This window comes from Megascapheus bottae, chromosome 9 (genome assembly GCF_031878675.1).
Source record: "Megascapheus bottae isolate mThoBot1 chromosome 9, mThoBot2.hap1, whole genome shotgun sequence".
NCBI lineage: Eukaryota > Metazoa > Chordata > Mammalia > Rodentia > Geomyidae > Megascapheus > Megascapheus bottae.
Window position 1 is genome coordinate 16,089,476 of NC_143517.1, and position 24,997 is coordinate 16,114,472.

General features: G+C 40.6%; 1 protein-coding gene across 3 annotated transcripts in view; it reads left to right on the forward strand.

Moving 5' to 3' along the window:
* The first annotated feature begins 8,058 nt into the window (after window positions 1–8,058).
* Trim55 (tripartite motif containing 55) overlaps window positions 8,059–24,997 on the forward strand; it is a 42,096-nt gene continuing 25,157 nt past the window's right edge. For 2 of the 3 annotated variants that reach the window (XM_090338650.1, XM_090338651.1), the window contains exons 1-7: window positions 8,059–8,226; window positions 8,753–8,925; window positions 13,601–13,766; window positions 15,760–15,855; window positions 23,902–24,135; window positions 24,642–24,664; window positions 24,776–24,900. In XM_090338650.1, the coding sequence (XP_090194776.1) occupies window positions 8,059–8,226; window positions 8,753–8,925; window positions 13,601–13,766; window positions 15,760–15,855; window positions 23,902–24,135; window positions 24,642–24,664; window positions 24,776–24,900 (985 nt within the window). The remainder of the gene's footprint in view (window positions 8,227–8,752; window positions 8,926–13,600; window positions 13,767–15,759; window positions 15,856–23,901; window positions 24,136–24,641; window positions 24,665–24,775; window positions 24,901–24,997) is intronic. The other variant, XM_090338652.1, reaches the window with a different exon arrangement.

Here is a 24,997-nt window from a genome sequence, read left to right on the forward strand (position 1 = left end):
TAAGGAGTGACTTGCAAGAGTGAATTCACAGAAGCCAAGCAGAAGCCCTTGAGACATCAGGGACTTTACAGATAGGTATGTGCCTAAAGCCATAGTAAGTACTTCAGACATGTACCATTGGAGAAACTTTGGTTTAATGTGTTTACTACTTTGGGGATTTGTCATTTTGATTTTTATGCATGAATTATGCCAATAAATGTTCAGAGAAGTACAATATGTTGGTTTTCAAACATTTCCTCTGAGATCTTTATGATGAAGTAAAATTTATAAACAACAGATTTGAAGGAGCAATAATTTTTTTAAAGCTTTCAATCAGAAGTTTGCAAACTATGTAATGAAAACAATGTCAATGTTAGCTTCTGCTAAGTGCTTTTCAAGTTAGTTCATTTCTCTTTTATTTTCAATTTTGTAAAGTTTCATTTTCATTTGAAAAAATTTAAACCGTATATTCAAGCTGCCTCTTGCCAGTTTGTAGCTGTGATGAATCAGTTTTTTGACATAAGGAGATGGCATGAATCTTCTTACTAAACAATTTGGGGTTTGTTTCAGTAACATTTAATGTTGTTACATGGAAGTAAAGTCTTATGACAAATAATGAAAAAGTGTACCCTGTGGGCCAGGAGTTTGGCCTAGTAGTAGAGTGCTTGCCTAGCACACACAAAGCCTGTTGGATTCCTCTGAACCACATACATTGAAAAAGCCAGAAGTGGTGCTGTTGCTCAAGTGATAGTGCTCTAGCCTTGAGAAAGCCCAAGGACAGTGATCTGGCCATGAATCCAAGCCACAGGACTCAAAAGAAGGAGAAGGAGGAGGAAAAGGAGGAGGAGGAGAAGCAGGAGGAGGAGGAGGAAGAGGAGGAGGAGAATTGATATTGCTTTTCTAATCAACTGAGGCTAATGAAGCTTGATGTCACCGTAGTTAGAGAATACAGAATCCACTAAGAGTCCTCAAATGTGTGTTAAAGAATCCTTCATATACATCTTTAATGTCTTCAAGATTTTGTTTTCATATCTTATGTTCATCAGTATAGTGACCATTAGCCATATGTTTCTATTTAAATATATTGGGAGGGGAGTTTGCTGGGGATTGAACTCAGAATCTTATGCTTGCTAGGCAGGTGCTCTACACTTAAATATAATTTTAAATTAACCAAAGAATAAAAGTCAATCCCATGGTTTCATTATATATTCCAATTACTCAGTCACTACAAGTGTCAACAGGTTAGACCCCGTAGATAAAGAGCACTGGTATTACCACAGAAAACTCTGATGTAGAGGGTCATTCCAGTTGTATAGGTATGGCCTAGCGTAAGGATAGAAATCACGGGCTCTGTAGTCAAAAGATTGTCTCTGAGTCTACATCACAATTTAGCAACCATGTGACTGTGGACAACCACTTTGCTCATCCCCAGCTGGCTCCACGCTGATAATAATACCTATTAGAGCTATTATACACAGTGATTAGTACTCAGAGCACGTTTGTTAGATTTGTTGTGCCCATATAGAAATAAAAGTAATTTTAGAATTCTCATTTCTCCTTTCCCAAGATAAAAGACACACTGAGGTTTGATTGGATAATAAAAAAAAAATGTGCTGGCCTTTGCTCCAAGTTGCCGGGAGGGTGCTTTGAAGTCCTTTTCTCAATGATAGGCATGTCTTTGTTATTCACTGTGAGCCCTGATAATTCATGTTAATCAGATGACTCAGGATGGGGCTGCCTAGGACAGAGAGAGCAAACCATCTGATTACAGTGTTGATGCTTTGAACCCTGTCACATTCCCCAGTCTCTGAGGAGGCCAGGAAGGCCGAAGATTGAGCTCAGTCACATGATCGATGATTTGAGTTCTGTGTCACTTTGGAAAATTATTCAACTGAGGAGGTAATGTGAATGAATGCTCAAATTTGTAGCTAGTTGGTCAGAAGTGTGGGGTTCTAGGAGCCAAGTTGAAAGTGAGGGCAGGTTTTTGTTGGTTTGCTTGTTTTGCCAGTCCTGGGGCTTGAACTTAGGGCCTGAGCACTGTCCTTGGGCTTTTCTCAAGGCTTGTGCTCTAGCACTTGAGCCACAGCACCACTTCCAGCTTTTTTCTATGTATGTGATACTGAGGAATCGAGCCTGGGTCTTCATGCATGTGAGGCAAGCACTCTACCACTAAGCCAACTCCCAGCCCCGGAGCTAAAGTTTTTAAAAGATCAGAATCTCACCAGGCTCCATGGCTCATGCCTGTTATATCCCTATGTTGCTGCTACAGACAGTGTTAAGAAAAAGTTGGAAGGCAGAGGACAAATGAGAAGGGAGGGAAGAAGAGATAAGGTTGAAAGTCAACCACAAATAAGGAAATGTGGGATTGTCAGTGTCAAAAGTAATATTGTTTCAAAGACATTGATTTTCTTTTTTCATTCTACAAATACAAAGTTAGTTATGTACTCTACTCACTCATAGATGAAACGACTGGAGTCCACCTAGGTGAAACCATTTCCCAAAAGCACACAGTGAGGTAGACGGGAGGCCAGAGAAGAGCTAGCCTCCTGACTCCCTTTCTAACCCTCCCTGTGTCATCTCTAGTGGCTCACAGCTGAGTCATCTCTGTGGATTCTACCTCCACACCAGGCCCAGAGTCTTATTTCTTTCCCAGTGCCATCGCCCATGCCAGGGTTTTGTGAGCTCTCATTTGACCATAGGAAACAACCTCCAATCTGGCTATTGGTCAGGTCACCTTAGTCCTCTGTCCCCACCCAGTACCACTACAAGATTAACCCAAGCAACATACACTGTCATGAAAACATCATTGCGAGAAACTTTTATCAACTTCCTGGTGTCTAATTTATTAAGTGCTAAAAACTTGAGTCTGGCATTCATGGCCTGCTAATGCATCTGCAGTATGCCCTGCAAGCCAAGATAAATCATCACATCCTCTGAGACTCTCACATGTCTGTACCTCCTCATCTGTTTCTCTACCTTCCCTGGAAAGAATACCAAATTGTACATCCATCCCTCTGAGATCCTAAGTAGATGGATTAAAAAAAATACCTTCATCCATGAAGCCTTCCTCATATCTCCCACCCTGATATCCTGTAGCTCTTCACTGTTTTGGTTTGTATTATGGCTCTTCTCTCTAGTAGACTGAGTTCCTTGGGAATAATGACTTGTATCTTGTTTATCTTCTAATGTTAAATACATGCTTTTTTTTCTTTAGATGCCAGTCCAGGGGTTAGAATTGAAGGCTGTCTTTGAAGTTTTTAGCTCAAGGTTAGTACTCTACCACTTGAGCCACAGTTCTACTTCTAGCTTTTTGGTGGTTAGTTGGAGGTAAGAGACTCACAGCCTTTCCTGTCTAGGCTAGCTACAAACTGTGAGCCTCAGGTCTCAGCCTTCTGAGTGGCTAGAATTACAAGCATGCCAACAGTGCCTGGCACCCAATAAATACCTTTTATTTTTTGGTGGGGGGAGTCCTGGAGCTTGAACTCAGTGCCTGGGCACTACCCTGAGTTCTTTTCTCAAGACTAGCACTCCACCACTTGAGCCACAGAGCCACTTCCAGCTTTTTTTCTGTGATTAGTTGGAGATAAGAGACTCACGGACTTTCCTGTCCATGCTGGCTTTGAACCATGATCTTGAGTCTCCTGAGTAGTTATAATTACAGGCATGAGCCACTGGCACCTGGCTAATAAATACTTTTTGAATTAAGGCATTGTCCTATCAGAATAGGCTCTGCTATAATGTTTAATTTTGCTATACAACAATATTTTAGTCAACAATGGACCCGAGTGCATATTCAATAGTGTTCCCATAAGATTATATTACCTAACAATGATGTCTCAGCCATTATACTGTCACATTAAATGCATTATGTATATTTATAGTATAAAGAAATCTAGATTAATGCATGCATGTTTGTATCTTCATTGTGTGTGGGGGGGGTAGGTCATGGGGCTTGAACTCTGGGCCTGGGCACTGTCCCTGAGCTCATCAGCTCAAGGCTACCAACCTACCATTGAGCCAAGCCCCATTTCATGTTTTCTAGAGGTTAATTAGAGATAAGAGTCTCAAGCCCTTTTGTGCCCAGGCTGGCTTTGAACCTTGATCCTCAGATCTCAGCCTTCTGAGTAGCTAGGATTACAGGCGTGAGCCACCACACCCAGCTGTATCTTCATTTTTAAGAAAAAGATTTTTTTTAATAAAATTAGAAAAAATGTAAAGAATAAGGATAGAAGAAGGGAAGTATTTGTTGGATATGGTGGCTTGAGCCTATAATGCTAGTTGGTTTGGAGACAGAGATCAGATGGTTATAATTCAAGGCCAGCCTGGGCATAAAAGTTCACAAGACTCTATCTCTGCTAATGGATAAGGGAGGTGGCCTGCTATTCCAGCAAAAAAAAAAAAAGAAGCAGAAGTAGAAGAATCACAGTCTAGGCAAACCCAGGCATAAAGCAAGACCTGATCTCAGAAATAACCAGCACAAAAATAAGGGCTTGTGGAATGGCTTAAGTGGTAGAGTGCCTGCCTAGCAGAGAGAAGGACAGAGAGAAAGAGAGAGACAAAAAATAAAATATGCTGGATATTATATGTTTAATTCACTGTTACTGTAAAAGAGTCTAAGCCCAAAATTTAAGTTTGAAAGTGAAAAGTTACAGTAAGTGAAGGTCAACTTCTTATTGAAAACATTTTTCTGACACATTGAGCACAGCCTAAGGTGTCCAGTGCTGATAAGATCCCTAGCAGTATACAGTGATATGGTTCACACTCATTCATCAGTTCCTAGCTCATGCACCAGGCCACTTCCGGTCCTGCAAGCTCCCTTCATGATACGAACCCTAAACACAGTTAGAACTTTTTATCTTTTCTACTGTCGTGGGCTGTACCTTTCTTATGTTTAGATACATAAATATTTACCATTGTGTTACAAGAGCCTACAATATTCAACACCATAACATTTTGTACAGGTTAGTAGCCCAGCAACAATAGTCTGTACCATATAGCCTAAAGCATATTGAGGACAATACTGTCTAGACCTGTGTAACTACACCTTGATGTGTGTCCAGTCATAGAACTAACAATCCACTTGTCAGCATTTATCCCTGTCATTAAGTAAATGCATGATAAATATTATTAATCTAAGGGTTTTGGTTATCCACTTGGCTGGATCAAGAGATGACTAGACATTTGGTCAACTACACTTTTGGATATCTGTGAAAGCATCTTCAGGGACAGTTGGCATCTGGGTCAGCAAACAGAATGGGAAGACTCGTCTTGTGTGTGGGTGGCACCAGGCCATAGACTAGGATACCAGACAAGGCAGATAAAAGGTAGAATCAGAGAGCTTATTATGCTCATTAGGATTCTCTTGGATAAGTGTGAACTGAGCTATCATTGCCCCAGACATTAGGTTCTAGGTGATCTAGCCTTTTTAACTTGTACCTGTGACTCTCCAGAGGTTTCCAGGCCTTCAGCTTCAAACTGGAGCTGAATTATAGTTTCTTCTGTTTCTGAGGCTTCCAGCTTCTGGAACTGAGCAGCTCCTGTTTCCCCTAGTATTCCAGCCCACAGACAACCATTATGGGACTACCCAGGCTTTGATCATACAAATCAGTCTAATAAACTCTCTTATGTTTCTATTGTTTCTGCTCCTCTGGGACCTCTGACAGATACAAGTGCTTTTCCTGAGATTCTAAGGTCTTTTATTTTGATGCTGAGATGTCCCTAGAAAATACCACCTATAGTGTACTCAGACCTCCATGATAAACAGAAATTAACTACTCAGGCTAGGTAATTCAGCAAGAAAATTTCACTAATTCCCTTCCTCACTATAAATGCTAAATAAATATTGAACACATTAAGAGATTTCTCCAATGATCTCTGAAACGTTTATGAATACATATATTGTGTTACTCAGTAATAGAGATTATTAGATTGTCAATAAGTGGTCTGTGCACACAGCACTATGATCACACATCCCCAGTCACACTGATGTAAGTAAATATTGGGCATAGTTAGCAGAATGGATTCTTGGTCAAGATTTCAAAATCATGGAGAACTAGAATACAAATTCATCACCTCAAGAACAGTCATGGGTTTCTCCTCTTTCTTCTTCTTGTCTGATTCAGTCATTTTAAATAGAGTACATTTTGATGAAAGTTGTTTTACAAAACCATGGCAACTATAGAATCATATGATTTTATTCAAGAGCATACCAACAATATCAGAAATGATTAGAGAAGCTGTTGTTTTAAAAATCATCTTAGAGAAACGGTCAACTGCACGAGTATTTCAGAAGGGGATCAACTGTGCATGGAAAGAGTCCAACCTCACTTTAATTGTCCAAAGCATTGATAGTTGTCACCTAATGCAAGGCCAAGAGAAATTGTCTGTTATCTTTATACCAGTGACAACTTCATTATAAATTATGGCTATAAACTAAACTCTTTAAGATTATCAAATTTTCTTTTTTGTTGTTGTTTGTATGTGTGGTGGAAGGTATTAGATGGAAAAGTTAGAAAGTTACAGAGGAAGCAATGTGGAAGAAAACAAAAAACTGTACCAAGATTTTAGTATACAACTTAGAAAAAATTAGACTATTTACTAGTATATATCTTTAAATTTTAAGTACACTTTTTCATATATTTTTATTGTAATTAATAGAAGGGTTACATTATATTCACCAGATATAAGGTACATTACTTCACAAATATTGATACCCTTTCTCATGTCATGGTCCCCATTTCCCTTCCCCCTCCCCCCTGCTCATCTTGATTTCCCCCTTCCCTATCCAATTTCAAATAACCAATTAAGCATATATAAAATATATCAGATAACAAGATGAAATATTGTAACAATATTGGACAACCAAGGGACAGCAAAAGAGATGAGAGATAACATAGTACATTAAGGACAACAATTACTCATTATATGGCTTTTGTTTCTATATCCTGGAGGTCCTTACATTTAGTGTCATCCTATATGGCCTTATGTATCTAGATTTTGTTCTATTGTGAATCTCTGCTAGGAGAGCCCAAGGTTTCTACTGATTATGACAAATGAGGGAAACCATTGAGCCTATGTTCCTTTAAGTCTGGCTTACTTCTTAAGTACACTTTTTTGTGTGTGTGCGGGTCTTGGTTCTTGAACTCAGGGTCTGAGTGCAATCCCTAAGTTTTTGTGCTCAAGGTTAGCCCTCTACCCCTTGATACACAGCTTTACTACCAGCTTCTTTTTGTTTGTTTGTTTTAACTAATTAAGTGGAGATAAGGGTCTCAGAGACTTTCCTGCCCAGGCTGCTTTGAACCCCTTAGATTTCAGCCTCCTGAGTAGGATTACAAACTTGAGCCAACGGTGTCTGGCTTATACACTTTTATGATAAGTTCGGCTTTTAAATTGGAGCTTCCCCCTTCCAGATCACAACTCTCATGAGGGTAAAATATTTACTATTAAATAAGTATTTCTAGATGGTTGCCTATGTGGAAGCAAGATGATTAATTTAATGATTAATTCGTTTGTTTCTACCTAAGAACACACTAACGTGTTACTTTGGGTGATTTGCTTCCTAAACTTTCAAGTCAGGAATGGTGTTCATTATAGTTAGACTCTTGGGCTGTATTCTCCCTCTTTCTGGAGAAGCCTGTCACCACGTTCATATTGACTGCTCACTGAGGACCTGGCTCAGGGGCCAGACAAGCACGTTTTTGCATTTGTTGTTGACAACTGTCAGCTTCCATCTCCTTCCCTTCACAAGCTCCCATCTAAATGGGGTTTGTAATCCTCCTTCCCACCCACTCTCTTTATTCCAGGGGGCAAGAATGTTGACTGCTGTTCTCTGTCACCTGTCACCATCCATCCTCCTGTCACTGGCTTATATGGACAAGTCAGCCCACAGTCACGTGACCTTGGACTGCTAAAAACAGCTCCTTCACTCACGGGGACACAGGGCCTGAAACCATGTCCTCCATCCAGAGAAATGTAAAGGACACTTGATCACACAATCCTGGGAATTATTTCCAGGAAACACTTACAGAAGCCATTCTGAACTCCTTTTTCCCTGGAGGCACTCTCAGGGACGGCCAGGAGATGAGCACTTCTCTGAATTACAAGTCTTTTTCCAAAGAGCAGCAGACTATGGATAACTTGGAAAAGCAACTCATCTGCCCCATCTGCCTGGAGATGTTCACGAAACCTGTGGTCATTCTCCCCTGCCAGCATAACCTGTGCAGGAAGTGTGCTAGTGACATCTTCCAGGTAGGTTTGTTTGGAATTGGGAGGGGAGGGTGTGGGAAGATTCCCTCCATTTCCAAACCCAGAGCTTACTGTTGCAGTCTGATTCCTTTAGAAAGCTTTCTAAGGCTGCATTTCTTGTAAACTTATTTGAAAGATGTTTTTGTGTTTTACTGTTATCTCTAGCCTCGCTCTCAAATATGGTTTAATTCTGAAGATTGTATTTGTTTTTCATAATCTCAAACCACTGAATATATTCCAAAACTGAAAATAAAATGAAGGCCCAAAGATAGGAATATGAAGTTTTGACTGAAACTTGTGGTTATGAACTCACCGGATGGAAAGGCCCCTTGAGTTAACAATGGCATATTGTAGATGACCATGGAGAATGCGGTAGGCCCATGTTTCAGGCAGAAAGGCCTTGAGTGATAATCTTATTGTGAGCTCTAAGTCGAAGTCAGTGTTGTTCATAGTTAGAGAGGCTAAAAACTTTCAGAGAAAGTTCCCAGTGGCATTACTCAATTCTCCTTTCGTTGCTTGGCAAGAACAGGCCTCAAACCCCTACTTACCCACAAGAGGAGGTACCACCATGGCATCTGGGGGTCGCTTTCGCTGCCCCTCCTGTAGACATGAAGTGGTTTTGGATAGACACGGGGTATACGGGCTTCAGAGGAACCTGCTGGTGGAAAACATCATTGACATCTACAAGCAGGAGTCCACCAGGTAAGGGCTCTTCTGTTCACCACGTCAACTTGATGCTTGCGTTTGTCTATTTTCATGGGTCACAAATGCTGGCTTACCAGTCACAGATCAGTTGTGTCATAGGAACAGGTTTTTCTAAGTCAGTCCTCCCAGTGGAACCCCAGAATTGCTTATGGGGAAAAAGAAAGGAGCTGGTACTTGTATTTTCCTATCACTTAAGAATAAAATGACTCATCAACATCAACCAAGATGGTGTTGCTAAAAATGCAATGATTCTGGCCTGTGGCTAAGGCCTTGTCCTTCAGGCAGACTTTCTGCTCACAAATTCATTGAAGCGCCAGATTCTTTTTTTTTCCATATATTTTTTATTGTAATTAATAGAAGGGTTACATGATATTTGCCAGATAGATGGTGCATTAATTCCCATATATTGATATCCTTTCACATGTTGAAGCTCCAGATTCTACATGGCAGTAAAAGTCTCATATGAAACTGTAGAGTTCAGTTCCTACTTCAGACAGAGCTGCCTTAAAATTGTCTAGGTAAAACCATATTCAAAATCCTGTGACAGTTTATTGTCCTACTGGCTACAAGAAGTTGAAAGCCAAGTATAATCCTGATCTTTAGAAAATTACGACTTAGAGAAATGTGGGAGGCTAGAGATGCAGATCAGGTTGCTTATCTGTTCCCTAAATTGTATTTACTGAATATTTTTTGATTTACTTGTTGACTGATACGAAATGTACAGTCATTCATTAAAAATTAAAAAAGACTTCATATTAACTGTGCCACACTAGCTATACAGTTCCTTTCTGAGAGACAGCACTGTAATGCTATATTCCTGGAAGGCATGGCACAAGGGCACTTTTACCACTGTACACACATCAGCACAGTGCGTAGCGCTTAGTAGGGACATGGAGACTGTCTAGAAGTAGACTCACTGTGCTTCTTATTAGGGGTCACGTATTTATGGAACATCTGCAGGGTGCTTAGAGCCTTGCACTCTAGGAAGGAAAGCTGTTCTATGAATCTAACATGCAATTATTGTACTTATTATGGGTATTAGTTTCCGCTTAAGATCCAAAGCTAAATTACATAGTACCAGGAGATAGATGGAACTGAGGAAGAATTGCTGATGGCATATTGCAGAGATCACAGCCGTTGCTTCCTTTAGCTTCCAAAATCTCTTAAGAAGGTCAGTAATTGTCCCTGCACAGAGCTGCTCTTTTTATTTTAAAATGCAAATACCCACAGTGTCTCTTAAAAATTAATTAGCCAATTAATAGCCAACTAATTACTGAAAAGAATTTACATAATAATTGTTTCAGTACCTAATAGTATGCCTCATACAGAATAGTCATTGCACAGTTTCAGCTTTTTCATTCTATTTATTACAATAATTTTTTTGTCTCATTATCCACCACAGTGGGAACTTGAGACATGACAAAATAATAATATTTGAATTATAATCTAGGGAAGAGGAAATGTTGGAATTTGTAGCATTAGTAAAACTACAAGACATCCTCACCTTAACTATAGTAGAACTTGTCAAAAATAGTACCCAGTGGCTAGGAAAGCAAATTACATAAAAGTTATATATCAAATTCTCAACAATAAGGTACATAGCTGAGGAGAATGGCAGTATTTTATGGTTATCAAGATTTTCATGTGTTGTTTCTTCAACCTGCCTTTTGGGGACATTTTAACTTGGTGACAAAACCACAAGTTGTTCAGAGGGTTTGGCCGCATGTCTGAGCAAAATCAGTTGGTCTTTGGAGCCTCGCAGCCTTAGCAAACCAGAACGCTGAGGCTTCAGGATATATTAGATGACCCTGGAATAACCTTGGATATACAGAGTGTTTACCTCTGCTGATTGAAGATGTCAACAGGAAGAGGAGGAAATATCAGTGAGGTATTATGAGGTACTTCCTATCTCTTTTCTCTAACCTCATACAGAATACCTAGAGACAAAGCTAGAATCCTGTACATCCTGAACTAGATACAGTTTATGGAATTAGAAAGAAAAGGTCATTAAGTAGGTTAATGTTAATATTAACAGTGAACAAAATAATTATTGACTTAAAACAATATTAAGTAAAACTATTATGTGCCCTATGCTTGATATTGTTCAGAAAGCTTTCCATGTGAATTATGTACAATTCTTTAATTTCCACATCAATTCTGGGAGGTGGTGATTACTAGCAGTATCATTCTGTTATCTGTAATTCTAAAACACATAAGGATTTCTTTGAAATTCAAACTGTACTACAAGGCCTGTAATGAGAAATTCAGTTCCCTTCCTACTTTCTCATGCCCTCATGTCTCACTTCTGAAACTCAATCACTTTTCACTCCTCTGGATGTTTTCCTGTGATTTTTCAACAATGGCACCTGCGTATTATTGTTATATTTCTATTTCTTGTCTGTGGCACTTGTAGAAGTAGACATCGTCTAGTGATTTCTACCTCACTGTAGATGATTAGGATTGAGTCCTCACATGGCTGGATTCTACCTTCTACTTGGTATTTTCCTTCATTGTTCCTTGGGCCCAACACCTAGCTTCCTGGCTCCCAGGTTTTCTTCTTTGTTGGCTTGCTCTATTGTTTTGATGGAGTACATCCTCAAGCAATCTCTCAAGTGTGCATGAAGTCCACTTCTTTTCATTTGCACTCACACTTTGGGTTTCAGGATACCTTGTAGGAGTTTGGCTGCAGATACTGACTGTAGAATCTTTGCACAGCTCCACAGATCAAGTTAGCTGATGTCTTGCAGGATCCCCCTCCCTTACACCCATAGGCTCTTAGCAAGGCTAAGATACAAGTCAAGTAGGTCACTTTTTTTCATCCAGATGTTTCCAATTTACAACATTTTGTAGGCATCTCTATTTTGCTGTCATCTTGTTCATGTTTGTTTTTTAATTTACATTTTTCATTTTTTATATTTTAAGTACTACTAAGCCAAAGTACAATCAAAATAATAAAATACTAATAGTGGCCTCTAATATATGATAGGTCCTTAGTCTCAAACCAGAATCCTACAAGTCAGCTGTTACAGAACTCAGAAAATGTTTGTTTGAAGTAATAGAGCATAAGGGCACACACATTACCTAATTCTGAATGGGGGGAGGGGGAGGGGCAGCCCTTAGTAATGAAACACATTAGTATTTCTGCAGTGAAATGAATTAAATGCATACCAAATGGGACAAATAAAGATTAAAACTAACTTTTTATCTGTTTTGATCAGTCTTTGCTGACAAATTATTATTATTATTATTATTATTATTATTATTATTATTATGTTTGTAGGTCATGGGGCTTCAACTCTGGGTCTGGGCACTCTCCCTAAGCTCTTCAGCTCAAGGCTACCACCCTACCCATGAGCCAAGCCCTACTTTCTGTTTTCTGGAGATTAATTGGTCCTTTTGTGCTAGGGCTAGTTTTGACCCTTGATCCTCAGATCTCAGCCTCCTGAGTAGGTAGGATTACAGGTATATTGCTCACGTTTTTGTCATTGCTTTATACCTTTTCATTTCCTTATTTTCACATTCATGGGATTTCAATGGGGGGAAAATAGTGAAGTATCTGTTTATTCTGCCACATTTAATTAGAAGACACTTAAACAATCTCTACAGTCTAGTAAAAATTAAAGACAAAGAGGTTAAGTAACTTTCCCAAGCTACCACATAGTTATCACATGGACAAGCTGAGCTGGAATTCAGCGTTAAGGTCAATTTAACTACAAAGGCATTACCCGGAGGCATTGCCTCACCAAGACAAGGCTCCAACCCTCAGTAAATGTGAGAATATTCACACCAGTATCTATCAGAGACTGGAGATTCCTGCACCCTATAGATTGCTGCAGCACAGCCTGGCCCCAATCTCAGCTGTGAACTCAGCCACTTTCATCTCATAAAAAAAAAATGCAGGGCTGGGAGTTTGGCCTAATAGTAGAGTGCTTGCCTAGCATGCACGAAGACCTGGGTTCAATTCCTCAGTACCATGTACATAGAAAAAAGCCAGAAGTGGTGCTGTGGCTCAAGTGGTAGCCTTAAGAAAGCCCAAGGACAGTGCCCAGGCCCTGAGCTCAAGCCCCAGGAGTGGAAAAAAAATGCAGGCAATATTTGTTCTAAATTTTGTTATTTGTTGGAAGTTGTCCAGACGTTTTCTTTGTGTACTTATTTATAAGTGTGTGGTGCCTCTGGGCCTGTGTTGCTACCAAGACAAGAGAAATGTACTAAGAGATACAGGATGCAGCTCTCTGTGAATATTATAACATGATAAGAAAGACATTGACTAGCAAGCCGAAATTAAATGTAGCCTTGTGGTTGTTTCTACATGTTCAATATCTGCGTAGTTTGAACACACCTGTATTCTTATGTCTCTGGTCATTGCTGCTTACCTCAGAAATGCTGAAGGAGAATTAGCCACTCTAGAACTACCTGTGGCATGTGCCATTAAATGGACTTCAGTTTCTGGCTTAGTCTCACTCTAACCAAGAGATTAGAGATTTGTCAGCACCCACCACTAAACTTGTAGGGAAGTTAAGCTCAGAAGGTGACCCAATGAAGGGGCCCCTGGAAGTCTTGTTGAAAAGGATTGAGAATTTAAGGAACAAGCTGGGGTTGGCAAAGAAAGTCACCTGTTTCTGTGCTGCCCCAATAGAAATGAACCGGCCTTTATCTGCCTACCTCCTCCCAGGCCAGAAAAGAAGTCCGATCAGCCCATGTGTGAAGAGCATGAAGAGGAACGCATCAACATCTACTGTCTCAACTGCGAAGTGCCCACCTGCTCCCTTTGCAAGGTGTTTGGTGCCCACAAGGACTGCCAGGTGGCTCCACTTACTCATGTGTTCCAGAGGCAGAAGGTAGGAGCCACTCTAGCCACTTCTTTCAGCCCTTCCAAGTGCTGGCGTGTCCTTCATTCCATTGTGGACACTGTGACACTTCAAGGCTCCAGGGACACTGCAGAGTGGGTCAGAAGGAACACTATGTAACTGGTACACATGCATGTGACTACACCAGATTCCCTGCAGGAAGGAAGAGAAGGCTAAGGAGGGTGAGGATGCTAAGGTTCAAGAAAAAGTTTAGGACAGAATCACTTAGTTTAGTTTAGTTTTTCCAGTCCTGGAGCTTGAACTCTGGGCCTAAGCACTGTACCCAAGCCTTTTGTGCTGTAGGCTAACACTCTAGTCACAGCTCTGCTTCTAAGCTTTTTGTAATCACTTGGAGATAAGTCTCATGGACTTTCCTACCTGAATGGATGTTGAACCACAATCCCCAGATTTCAGCCAGGAATTCCTAAGTAGGTAGGATTACAGGTATGCACCACCAGCATCCAGCAGAATCACCCATTTCAGTGCCCTTTGAAGGTTGCTGAAGACATGCAGTGTTAAGTGCCAGGCTCAAGTCACTGAGCACTTTTTTTTTCTTTGCCAGTCCTGAGCTTGAACCCAGAGCCTGAGAACTGTCCTTGGGCTTTTTCAAGGCCTAGTGCTCTACCACTTGAGCCATAGTACCACTTTCAATTTTTCCTATGTATGTAGCACCAAAGAATTGAACCTGGGTCTTCATGTATGCTACGCAAGCACTCTACCACTAGGGAAAACTCCTCATCCATATCAACCTTTTGAGTAACACCATTTATCATCATCATCATCATCATCATCATCATCATCATCACCATCATCACCATCACTGTTTGCCAGATATCTGCATTTATTTATTGGTTTTTTAATTTAAGTTTGATTTACTCCTTCCTTTTTTCTCATCCCCCTGATTCCCAAGCCCTATCATGTTAGAGTTGGATGGTACCTGTTCCATGCTACTTCCCTCAGAGACCTAGAAACCGATAGGATGGCTAGAAGGACACTAAGAGAGACTCTCTGCCTCCACTCTTCCACTTTAGTCAAAGCAAATTTACTTTGTTCTAATAGAGCTCTGCAGCTGCCAAACATTTGACCACCACTGTACCATTCCAGACCACTCCCTTTAAGTAGGAGAAACTAGGGTTCGAATTGCTTACAATCATCAAAGAGGAGATCAGAGTTGAAGCAAGAATACATATTCCCAAGTCCCTGTTCTGTGCCCCCTTCACTCCCATAGACAACCTTAGAAGAGGGTAATTATGAACAGAGGAATTTCTGAATTGAAATTTTTCTCCTAAAACTGATAGATAGATAGATAGATAGATAGATAGATAGATAGATAGATAGATAGATAGATAGATGGATAGATGGATAGATAGATAGACAGACAGATAGATTCCAAGTAAAACTGGTCCTAAGCCACTCTAGAGAAAATTCACTTTGGGATCCTGAAATCAAAGATTAGACTCTATCCACTTACAATGTTTAGTAAACTTGAGCTCAAATACAGTGTTCCTAATGGGCCAACAAGTTTTCCTGCATTTCTTTGTTTTTTCTTTTTTTGTTTTTTTTTGCCAGTCCTGGGTTTGAGCTCAGGGCTTGAGCACTGTTCTTGAACTTTCTCAAGGCTAGCACTCTACCACTTGAGCCTCAGCACCACTTCCGTCTTTTTGCTATGTATGTGGGGTACCAAGGAATCGAACCTAGGTCTTCCTAGATACTAGGCAAGCACTCTACCACTAGGCCAAACTCCCGGCCCCAGTTTTTCTGCATTTCTAACAGTCAGTCTCCAGTAAGAACATGAGGAAAGCTGTGGAAGCTCTTCCAACACAACTGCCTTCAGATGCAAATGTTTGCTTGGAGTCTGGTAGGGTCCTCACTGGCTCACAAGGCTCTACATTAAGGACTCCACAAGAATCATACAATGACCGTCCACAATTATTTGTGATTAGACAGTTCCTACTATCTCAAGTCCCCCCTTTCTCTTTATTAGTCAGAGCTCAGTGATGGCATTGCCGTCCTTGTGGGAAGCAATGATCGAGTCCAGGGCATGATCAGCCAGCTGGAGGACACCTGTAAGATCATCGAGGTAAGACCACTCCCAGAGAGTGGACACCCTGCATCCCGACGTTTCCTTCTTTCCTTATGGGATTCCCTCCTACCCTGTATGGCTGAGAGACAGTCATTTCCTGGCATCTACAGAGAACTTACCACATGAGTAGATGGGACAGATTTTTACCACATTATTCCAGTATTACTCTTCCTGGACAACTCCTTTTGAAAGGTGAGCAACAAGAAAAATGGATTGGGGGGCCGGGAGTTTGGCCTAGTGGTTGAGTGCTTGCCTAGCATGCACCAAGACCCAGGTTCGATTCCTCAGTACCACATACATAGAAAAAAGCCGGAAGTGGTGCTGAGGCTCAAGTGATAGAGCTCTAGCCTTGAGAAAGTCCAAGGACAATGCTCAGGCCCTGAGCCCAAGCCCAGGACTGGCAAAAAAAAAATTGATTGGGTTGTTGCTATTGGAATGAACTTTCTTGGTGAACGTCCAGCCTTCAGAAGTGCTAGTTACTGCTTTAGGAAATCATGTGTGGTGTGAACGGCACACCTGAGCTCTCACAGAAGCTTCATGGGGATTACAGGAGGAGGATCTACCTGACTGAGGGAAAAGTCTGCTTGAGCAGTAGACTGCTCAATTCCTGTGATATTGTTCAAGTTGCTGGCCAAGACCTCTTTCTCAGTGGATTTCCTTTCATTGCCATTTCCCCCTCCTGCTCTCCTCCTCATAGATAACTACTCTAATACATTTGATGTTCTGTTTTGTCTGTAGTCTCATGAAATTTGTATTGTGTTGTCTGTGTGCATGCATGCCTAGTAATTTTATAAATGGTATTGTGCTATATTTCTCATTTTGCTGCTTGAACTAAAGCATTTTTTCCTAAAGATACATTCATATGACTATAAGCAATCCAGTATCTCAGTTTTTTCCTCTGTTCAAGGGGAATTATCATAGTGTTCGTGTTACACAGTTACTGTGAGGAACTAAAGGAACATGAGACAGTTCCAGACCAATAATGAGTACCTGATAGATACTAGCTATTCTTATTATTTTTACCATTCCAAAGCAAATTCTATTAAAAGCCAAAAGTCATATCCTGGATAACCATTTCAAGACATTAGGTATAATTATCTCATTTCAAAGTTCCACATCATGAAAATCAATTTCCTTTATTCTCCACACATATTCCTGAAAAGATCTGGGATTAAATCCCTAGGATCCATTTTTAGAAGCAACATTTTTTTTTGCCAGTCCTGGGCTTAAGCTCAGGGCCTGAGCACTGTCCTTGGATTTTTCTCAAGATTAGAACTCTACCACTTGAGCCTCAGCACCACTTCTGGCTTTTTGTAAGTATGTGGTACCAAGGAATTGAACCTGGGTCTTCGTGCATGCTAGGCAAGCACTCTACCACTAGGCCAAACTCCTGGCCCTAGAAGCAACATTTTATCTCAATGAAGAACCTAAAGCAATCCAGAAATGGACAAGATGGACTTTTTTTCTTAGCATTTATTTACAGAAAACCATTCTAGGCTACAAGTTATTAAATCATGATTTAATCCAATAGTAATTATTTAATACAGTTAATCCTTATCTGTGAATCAACCCTCCAGTGGCCCACATAGAGTCTTCTGTGTAGAAATGGGAGCCTCTTCCTGTGGCTACATGAGCTAATCTACATATACACACCTGCTCTGGTGGGGCCTTTATCAGACATCTCGAGCTTTCTGTCTGCTGTCTAGGATGGAGAGACCAGAGACACATAAGAAAAAACAAACCAAAAACTTGGGTTAAGTTCTCAGAACCAAGCTTTCTTTCTCTCCTACCCCTCCTCTCTCTCTCCCCCTCCACTCCACATATATATACATACACTCAGGTGTTCAATTGACTTCATTTGGGGGATCTTTTCTTAAATGATGAAAAAGTATAGCAAGTACAAATTTATATGTGGGGTATAGGAGACATGCATTCATAACACAACTATAGAAAATATTATTCTTATCCAACCTATATATTGGATGGAAAGAAAATCAACCAGGAATAGAAAATATCAAAAGGTTATGACATTTAAACAGAGGGCTGGGGATGATTTCCAAAGCCTTCCTTATATAGTCTTATATCTCACATGTTTAAAAAGAGAGCCAGTAAGGTAAGCAGTGATTAACTGGAGAAATGGTGCTTTCTAGTCAGTTCAGATGGCTCTTCTGGAGATGTAGGGGTTCTTCAAAGCCCCATAGAAGTCTCTGATTTTCGGATCCCTGCCTCTGTTTAAAGAGGCCCTGAGGACAGGGTTAGTATCACAGGTAGCTATCCCATGCACCTGAAATCTCCAGATGATCTGTCAATCCAGCCCCTTATCAGTGGGAAAATTACAGAGGCACAACTTCTTGCCAGGTGGCAAGACAAAGCTATAGAGAACAAAGCAGATTCTTGGCTTGGACGACATGGTTGCACTCTGCATGGTCGGAAACTTCTGCAGCAGGATCAAGGACGCAGAATCTCCGTGTCTCCTGTACTGGTTTACTATTTCTTCTTTCTGGCTTTGCTTATCATCTGGCTGGAAACATTTTCTGGGAACCTATTGGTGGTTTCTGGTGGTGGGGGAGCTGTTAGTAAAGAATTCTCGTGGGCCGGGAGCATGGCCTACTGGTAAAGTGCTTGCCTAGCATGCATAAAGTCCTGAGTTTGATTCCTTAGTACCACATATACAGAAAAAACTGGAAGTGGTGCTGTGGCTCAACTGATAGTGCTAGCTTTGAGAAAGGTCAAAGGCAGTGTTCAGGCCTTGAGTTCAAGCCCGAGGATTGGAAAAAAAATGATTCTCTTTTCTGATTGGTGAAAAAATTCCTTAGGGACAGGAAATGGAGTAGCCTTTGAGATAGGCACTGTCTTTCCATAATTAGCTCTCATCCTAAGGCCTTGACAGTTTACCTATGACAATCTGCCCACTCCACTTTTGCACATGTCTAATTTTGTCCCTAAGTATGTTTAGTTCGGCAGAGCTGGTCTGGGAAGGCACCCGGCAATGGATTGGGTATGGAACACTGCTGAGTTTAGGATAAAGCTTTTAGGTATCCTCTTAAAATAACGCTTGCAGTTGAGCATGATGATGAGGAAAATTTAGAGGGAGGTGATCATGGCTAAAAGACAGCTTGAGCTGTCTCAAAGGGGGAATGTCATTTTCCCTCTGCGTTGTGGGCCGATGGTGGGTGAGGGAGTCTTGAGGATTTTATCTTCCTTGCCCAGCCCAAGACTTTCCCTGAGGTCTGGGTTGTAGGTTAGCTAAGGGTTTCTGAGCTGTTCTGAATGAACCTGAAGAAGTCTGTAGCTTCCCTTACTTTTCTGGTGATGTTCTGAAGATGGCACTGCTGAAATTCTCTTAGGATCTTGCTGGATTTTTCTGGGAATAATGAAAATGTGCCTTGCTTTCATTCTTCATCACTAAAAAACATGACATCTCTCCTGTCATCCTTACTAATGGCATTTATCGTCTGTCACTAGATAGGCCAGAGAGTAGACTATTAATAGTGCTTTTCCCCAAAGTATAAAGGGAAACCTAGTAAGATTCCTATTTTTGCATGAATGCCTGACTAAGGGATACCATAACAAGATCAATAATGCATGTTTAAAATACAACATTTTTCCGTATCTGAAAGTGATGAGTTTAATAGCTATAACAATGATTTTGCAACAACAAATCCATTGCATCAAAAAAAGTGATCAAAAAAAATCCCAAACTGTTTTTCCTCATCTCTGATACATGGTGCAATAGGAATGTACAAGAATCCTTTTCATTAAGCATACAAGAACTTTTAAGACTATATGTTTAGGCTATATAACACATGAGGTTTTTGTTTGTTTGTTTGTGGGTCATGGGGCTTGAACTCTGGGCCTGGGCACTGTCCCTGAGCTCTTCAACTCAAGGCTACTGCCCTACTTCTTGAGCCACAGCCCCACTTCTCTTTTTCTAGTGGTTAATTGGAGGTAAAAGTCTCTTGGTCTTTAGTGCCAACCTGAGATCCTCAAATCTCAGCCTCCTGAGAGCTAGGATTACAGGCGTCAGCCACCGTGCCCAGCAACACATGCCTTTTAAAGAACAGATTTCAGAGTTTGCATTTCAGCTCTGTCAGTTTGTTTTGGGGGACTGGGCATGTGAGTTCAGCGTCCTCATCTTTACATTAGAGATGAGTATTTTACCTACATAATGTTCTGGTCATGATCTAATTGGGGTCAGAGGCACATGCCAGAGGTTTAAAGTCAGCCTAGAAGGCTCACACTTACCCTAGCTATGCAAATGAAGCATCATTTGAACCAGTGTCTTATGCTTTAATTGGTGTTGGAAGCCTATCTAGGTCTGGATGGCTGTAATAGCAAGGCTGGGCAGCTTCCTCCAGAAGAAGGAAATGCACATGAATGGAACTAGATACCATGCCACCTTTCACCTTCCACTCACTAGTACCAGGGTTTGAACTCAGAACTTAGCACTTGCGCGGCTTGCTTGCTCACTTTTTCTGGTGTTCTACCAAATAAGCCCCACCCACTCGACCATTTTTACTGGCTATTTTTGGAAATAAGCTCTCATTCTTCTCTGCCTGTGCTGATTTAGAACACTGACCCTCCACATCTTTCAAGCAGCTAAGATTACAGGCATGAACCATGGGCACTTAGCTCATCTGATTTTTTTTTTAACTCTAAGAATACTGGCAACTGAGAGAGACTACACATTTCCTGAAAACATGCTGACTACCCACTGTGGAGCAAAGTCATCTAAACTCCTACTTAGCTCATTCAGAGGCTTTCCTGAACCATGGTGGCATATCAGGGCCTTCTGACCCTCAGTCCTTCTACAGTTTCCTTAGACAGATTCTAAGGAAAAACTCCTATTCCAAGGCCCTCATCAGTATGCATAACTAAGGCCATAAATTATAACACAAATCATTCTTAAACACAGAAGGACAACGCATCATTGTAGAAAAGAGCATGAATTTGAGGGCCAGTAGTTTGGCCTAGTGGTAGAGTGCTTGCCTGGCACGAAGACCGAGGTTTGATTCCTCAGTATCACATATATAGAAAAAAGCCAGAAGTGGTGCTGTGGCTTACATGGCTCTAGCCTTGACAAAGCCCAAGGACATTGCTCAGGCCCTGAGGTCAAGCCACAGGTGCTGAAGAGAGTGCCCTGCTGAGTCTGCACAAGGTCACAGGCTGATGGGAAAGGGCTGAACTTCAGCCTGTGCTAGAAGCCCCATTTCTATTTGAGGTTACACTTATGGGACTTCTCCAGGTTCTTGTTAACTAGATTCTTACTGATAAAAGGCAGGGATTCATTTCACTAACACAGTTCTTTCTTCCATGTCTACTTTATTCTTCTCTTTTTGGGGAAAGAGGTAGGTAGGGCTTTCTGAGCTAGCATATTTCCCATGAAGCCACAGCTTTGTATAGCTATGTCTCAACGTATGCAGGAGGAATGTGGTGGAGATATGAATGGGCCTGGGGCAGCACAGCTGCTCACTGTCTGAGAGTTTATCTTTAGTTCTATTTTGGTCACAGAGCTGTGGCCCATACATGGTAAGAGCACTGGTCAAAATTGCTTTAGGCTTTTCCGGTTCTGGCACATGCCAAAGCTGAGACTGATATGAATGTCTTAGTGCTGTGTATGACACTCCAAAACTGTCTGGAGAGAGAGAGGGAGAGGGAGAGGGAGAAGGAGAGAGAGAGGGAGAGAGAGAGAGAGAGAGAGAGGGAGGGAGGGAGGGAGGGAAGGAGAGAGAGAGAGAGAGAGAGAGAGAGAGAGAGAGAGAGAGAGAGAGAGAGAGAGAGAGAGAGAGAGAGAGAGGGAGAGAGAGAGAGAGGTTGTGAAATCTTTTGGAAATACCTCCACAATTATTTCGAGCTGTTGCCTTGACTGCAGAATCAGAAGGTACATTAGCAAGTATCCATTGAAATCCCTAATACAGATTAAACCTTCCTGAGGTTAAACGGCTTCCTTAAAGTTATATAACTCTATTTTACTGTTTTCATGGGGTCTTGGATGAATCAGTGGCTTGGGGGTATCCACTTATATATTTGTGTCTTTAAAACAGAACAAAATGAAAGCTTTTGATTTAGAACTGAATATTTCCAGCTGCATCGCTGATTTTATCATTCAAACCCTGTACTTGCCAAGCATGCACTAGATGCCATTCTCTGGGAAACAGTGATATGCTAAACATAAAAGGCACCTGTTCTCAGTTTTTATTCTAATAGAGGTGTTAGACAATAAACAAATGAGTAATAAGGTAAACTCAGGTTGTAGGAAATGACTGGTAAAAAAAGTGTAAAAATGTAATCAATATAGTAGAATCATGGCACTCTGGTCAGTGGGCTATTATTTTAGGATAAGATAATCTAGTTCTCCCAAAAAAAGCTTCTTTTTGCTATTAGGTATCTTTTCCACCTTACTGCTACTAACATAGAAAAACCAGAGCCTGTCAGGTTTGAAATTTCTGTGAAGGCTACAGGTAACCAATGGCATCAGATTAGTATTAAAGGTTACCTACTTGCATCTATAAAAGCAGCCAAATACTGCTTGCTTTTTTTCTTTTCATTGGAAGTTTCCACATCAGTTATAAACAAATATTCCACTCTTCCAGTCATTTCAATATAGAGAATACCATCTTTCTTTCAGAAAGTCATCTCTTTTATCATACTGCCTCTTTCTAGCATTTAGCTTTAACTTTTCACTAACTTTTTGATCTGGCTGACCTTGAACTTCAATCCTCATATTTCTGCCTTGTAAATAGCATGGATTACAGGCATGAGCCACTAGATCTTCATTCGTTAGAGTTTGGTTAGAAACTGATGAGAACTGATTATGTGCTAGGAGAGGCAGAGGCATGAGGGAGGAATTTCCTTTTTGTGGTTTATCTTTATAACTAACAGATGTGTGCTAGGAAGAGTCTATCCTCAAGCAGTCTATGGTTCTGATATTGAAGAAACTCAGGAAAGAAATACACGACATCAAAGATCAGTGTTTACTAAAATGAAAGAACATGGGATAAGGGTCAATAGGGGGTCAGAGATGTCAGATAATTGAGCTAGAGAGCTAGGTTAGATTATGTCACACAACCTGCTTTCAGCTGCAAAGATCTGAATCCAGAAATGGTCATGTCTGAAGAGATTAACATAAACACCATGTTCCCCAAAGCTCCAAAACCATAGGTCAATTGCTAGGCCAGTGGGAACATTCATTAATCATGGATTAAATATGGATTTAAATATGGATTTCAAGGCAGCCAGATGACACTGGAGGTGTATCAGCTATCTAAGGCAAATAACACAAGGTAAATATCCAATGCTTGCAAGTATTTCTCTCTATGGAACACTACTAGATAAGCAGAGAATCTGGTAGATAAAAGTTTATGCCATGAGTGGTAACTATTATGAGATTTCAGAAGCTTCAGAGATGACATTCAGTCAGGGAGGCTATATGGAAAAAGTGATACACTGACCATATCTCTAAGATTAAAGTGTGCAACATGACATGGGGAAAGACACTGTAGATAGAGACAGAAAGGAAAGGGAGTAGTTTGGGGAATAGAAGGTCTGACACAGATAAGAGTAGAACCTTATGGAGAAAACAGGGAGTAACTCACGTAGAGGCCGCGTACAAAGCTTTAGAATCTACCAGTCAGGACTAAAGCTAAGGCAGGAAGAAAAATGAAGGGAGCAAAGAAAAACTAGATAAATCAGGAAGTAGCACCATCCTCCACCTCATACCCATGGAGAAAAACATAACTTGTAGTCAATATAACAAAAACAGAATATAACATACTTATTCTTCTAATTTTTGTGAAATTCTCTACCTATCATGAACAAAAGACTGGAAAGTCATTGGGCCACTTAGACAATGCAATTAGATTTTGGATTAACTTTGCTAACCATGGTACTTTCAAAGCATCACTGCAATGATACTTTCCTTTAAGGGAAAGGAAAAAGAATTCCCACATATGTAAATGTCCTTATCTCCTCAAATGACCAGGTAGTGTCTCCAAATAGGCTTTCTCACCAACACTTGCTAACATTAGCTAACCCAACTAACAGGAATGCTGCAGGAAGCAAAAGCAGGATCTCTGTGAGAAGTTTGATTTCCTATACGGCATCCTGGAAGAGAGGAAGAATGAGATGACCCAAGCTATCACCCGAACCCAAGAAGAGAAACTGGAACATGTCCGTGCTCTCATTAAAAAGTACTCTGATCATTTGGAGAATGTCACAAAATTGGTTGAGTCAGGAATCCAGTTCATGGATGAGCCAGAAATGGCGGTGTTTCTACAGGTGAGTCTTTGTAGTTCCAAGAAAACAACCTAGAAGGTAGGTGATGGAAATTCATTGTTATCACATTTCCATTATTTTATTCTTTATTATTTTACCCTTCATTATTTTATATATTTTTTAACCTATGTCTTTTTTTGGTTGGTCATGGGGCTTGAACTCTGGGCGTGGGCCCTGTCCCTCAGCTCCTCAGCTCAAGGCTTGCACTCTACCACTTGAACCACAGCACCACTTCCAGTTTTCTGGTATTAATTGGAGAGAAGAGTCTCACAGACTTCCGTGCCCAAGCTGGCCTTGAACTGTGATCCACAGATCTTAGTCTCCTGAGTAGCTGGGATTACAGGCATGAGCCACTGATGCCTGCTTTAACCTATTTTACTGTTAAAAGTTTCATCTGGTTGGCATTGGTTAGAAGAGGGTTCTTCCAGAGCAGTAGTTTATTTATGATGTTTACAAATCATCTATGATGAAAAGAATATAATATGCTTACTTTCTATTTGTTTTCACAGAATGCAAAAACCCTGCTGCAAAAGTAAGTCCTTTTTATTTTATGAAAAAGTGCATTTTTTCCTTTTTCAATTTACCCAAGACTATCAAACTTAAAATAGTAACAACAAACAAAAGCAATTTATCTTCATCGCAGGATCTCAGAAGCATCAAAGGCATTTCAAATGGAGAAGATAGAACATGGCTATGAGAATATGAATCACTTCACGGTCAACCTCAACAGGGAAGAAAAAATCATACGCGAAATTGATTTTTATAGAGGTTTGTTATGCTTTTGACCATTTGTAGAAGAGTTGGGTGGGTGGGAAGGAGGATTCAGAATCACCTCCAGAATGGATCCTTTACAATGATTATAATC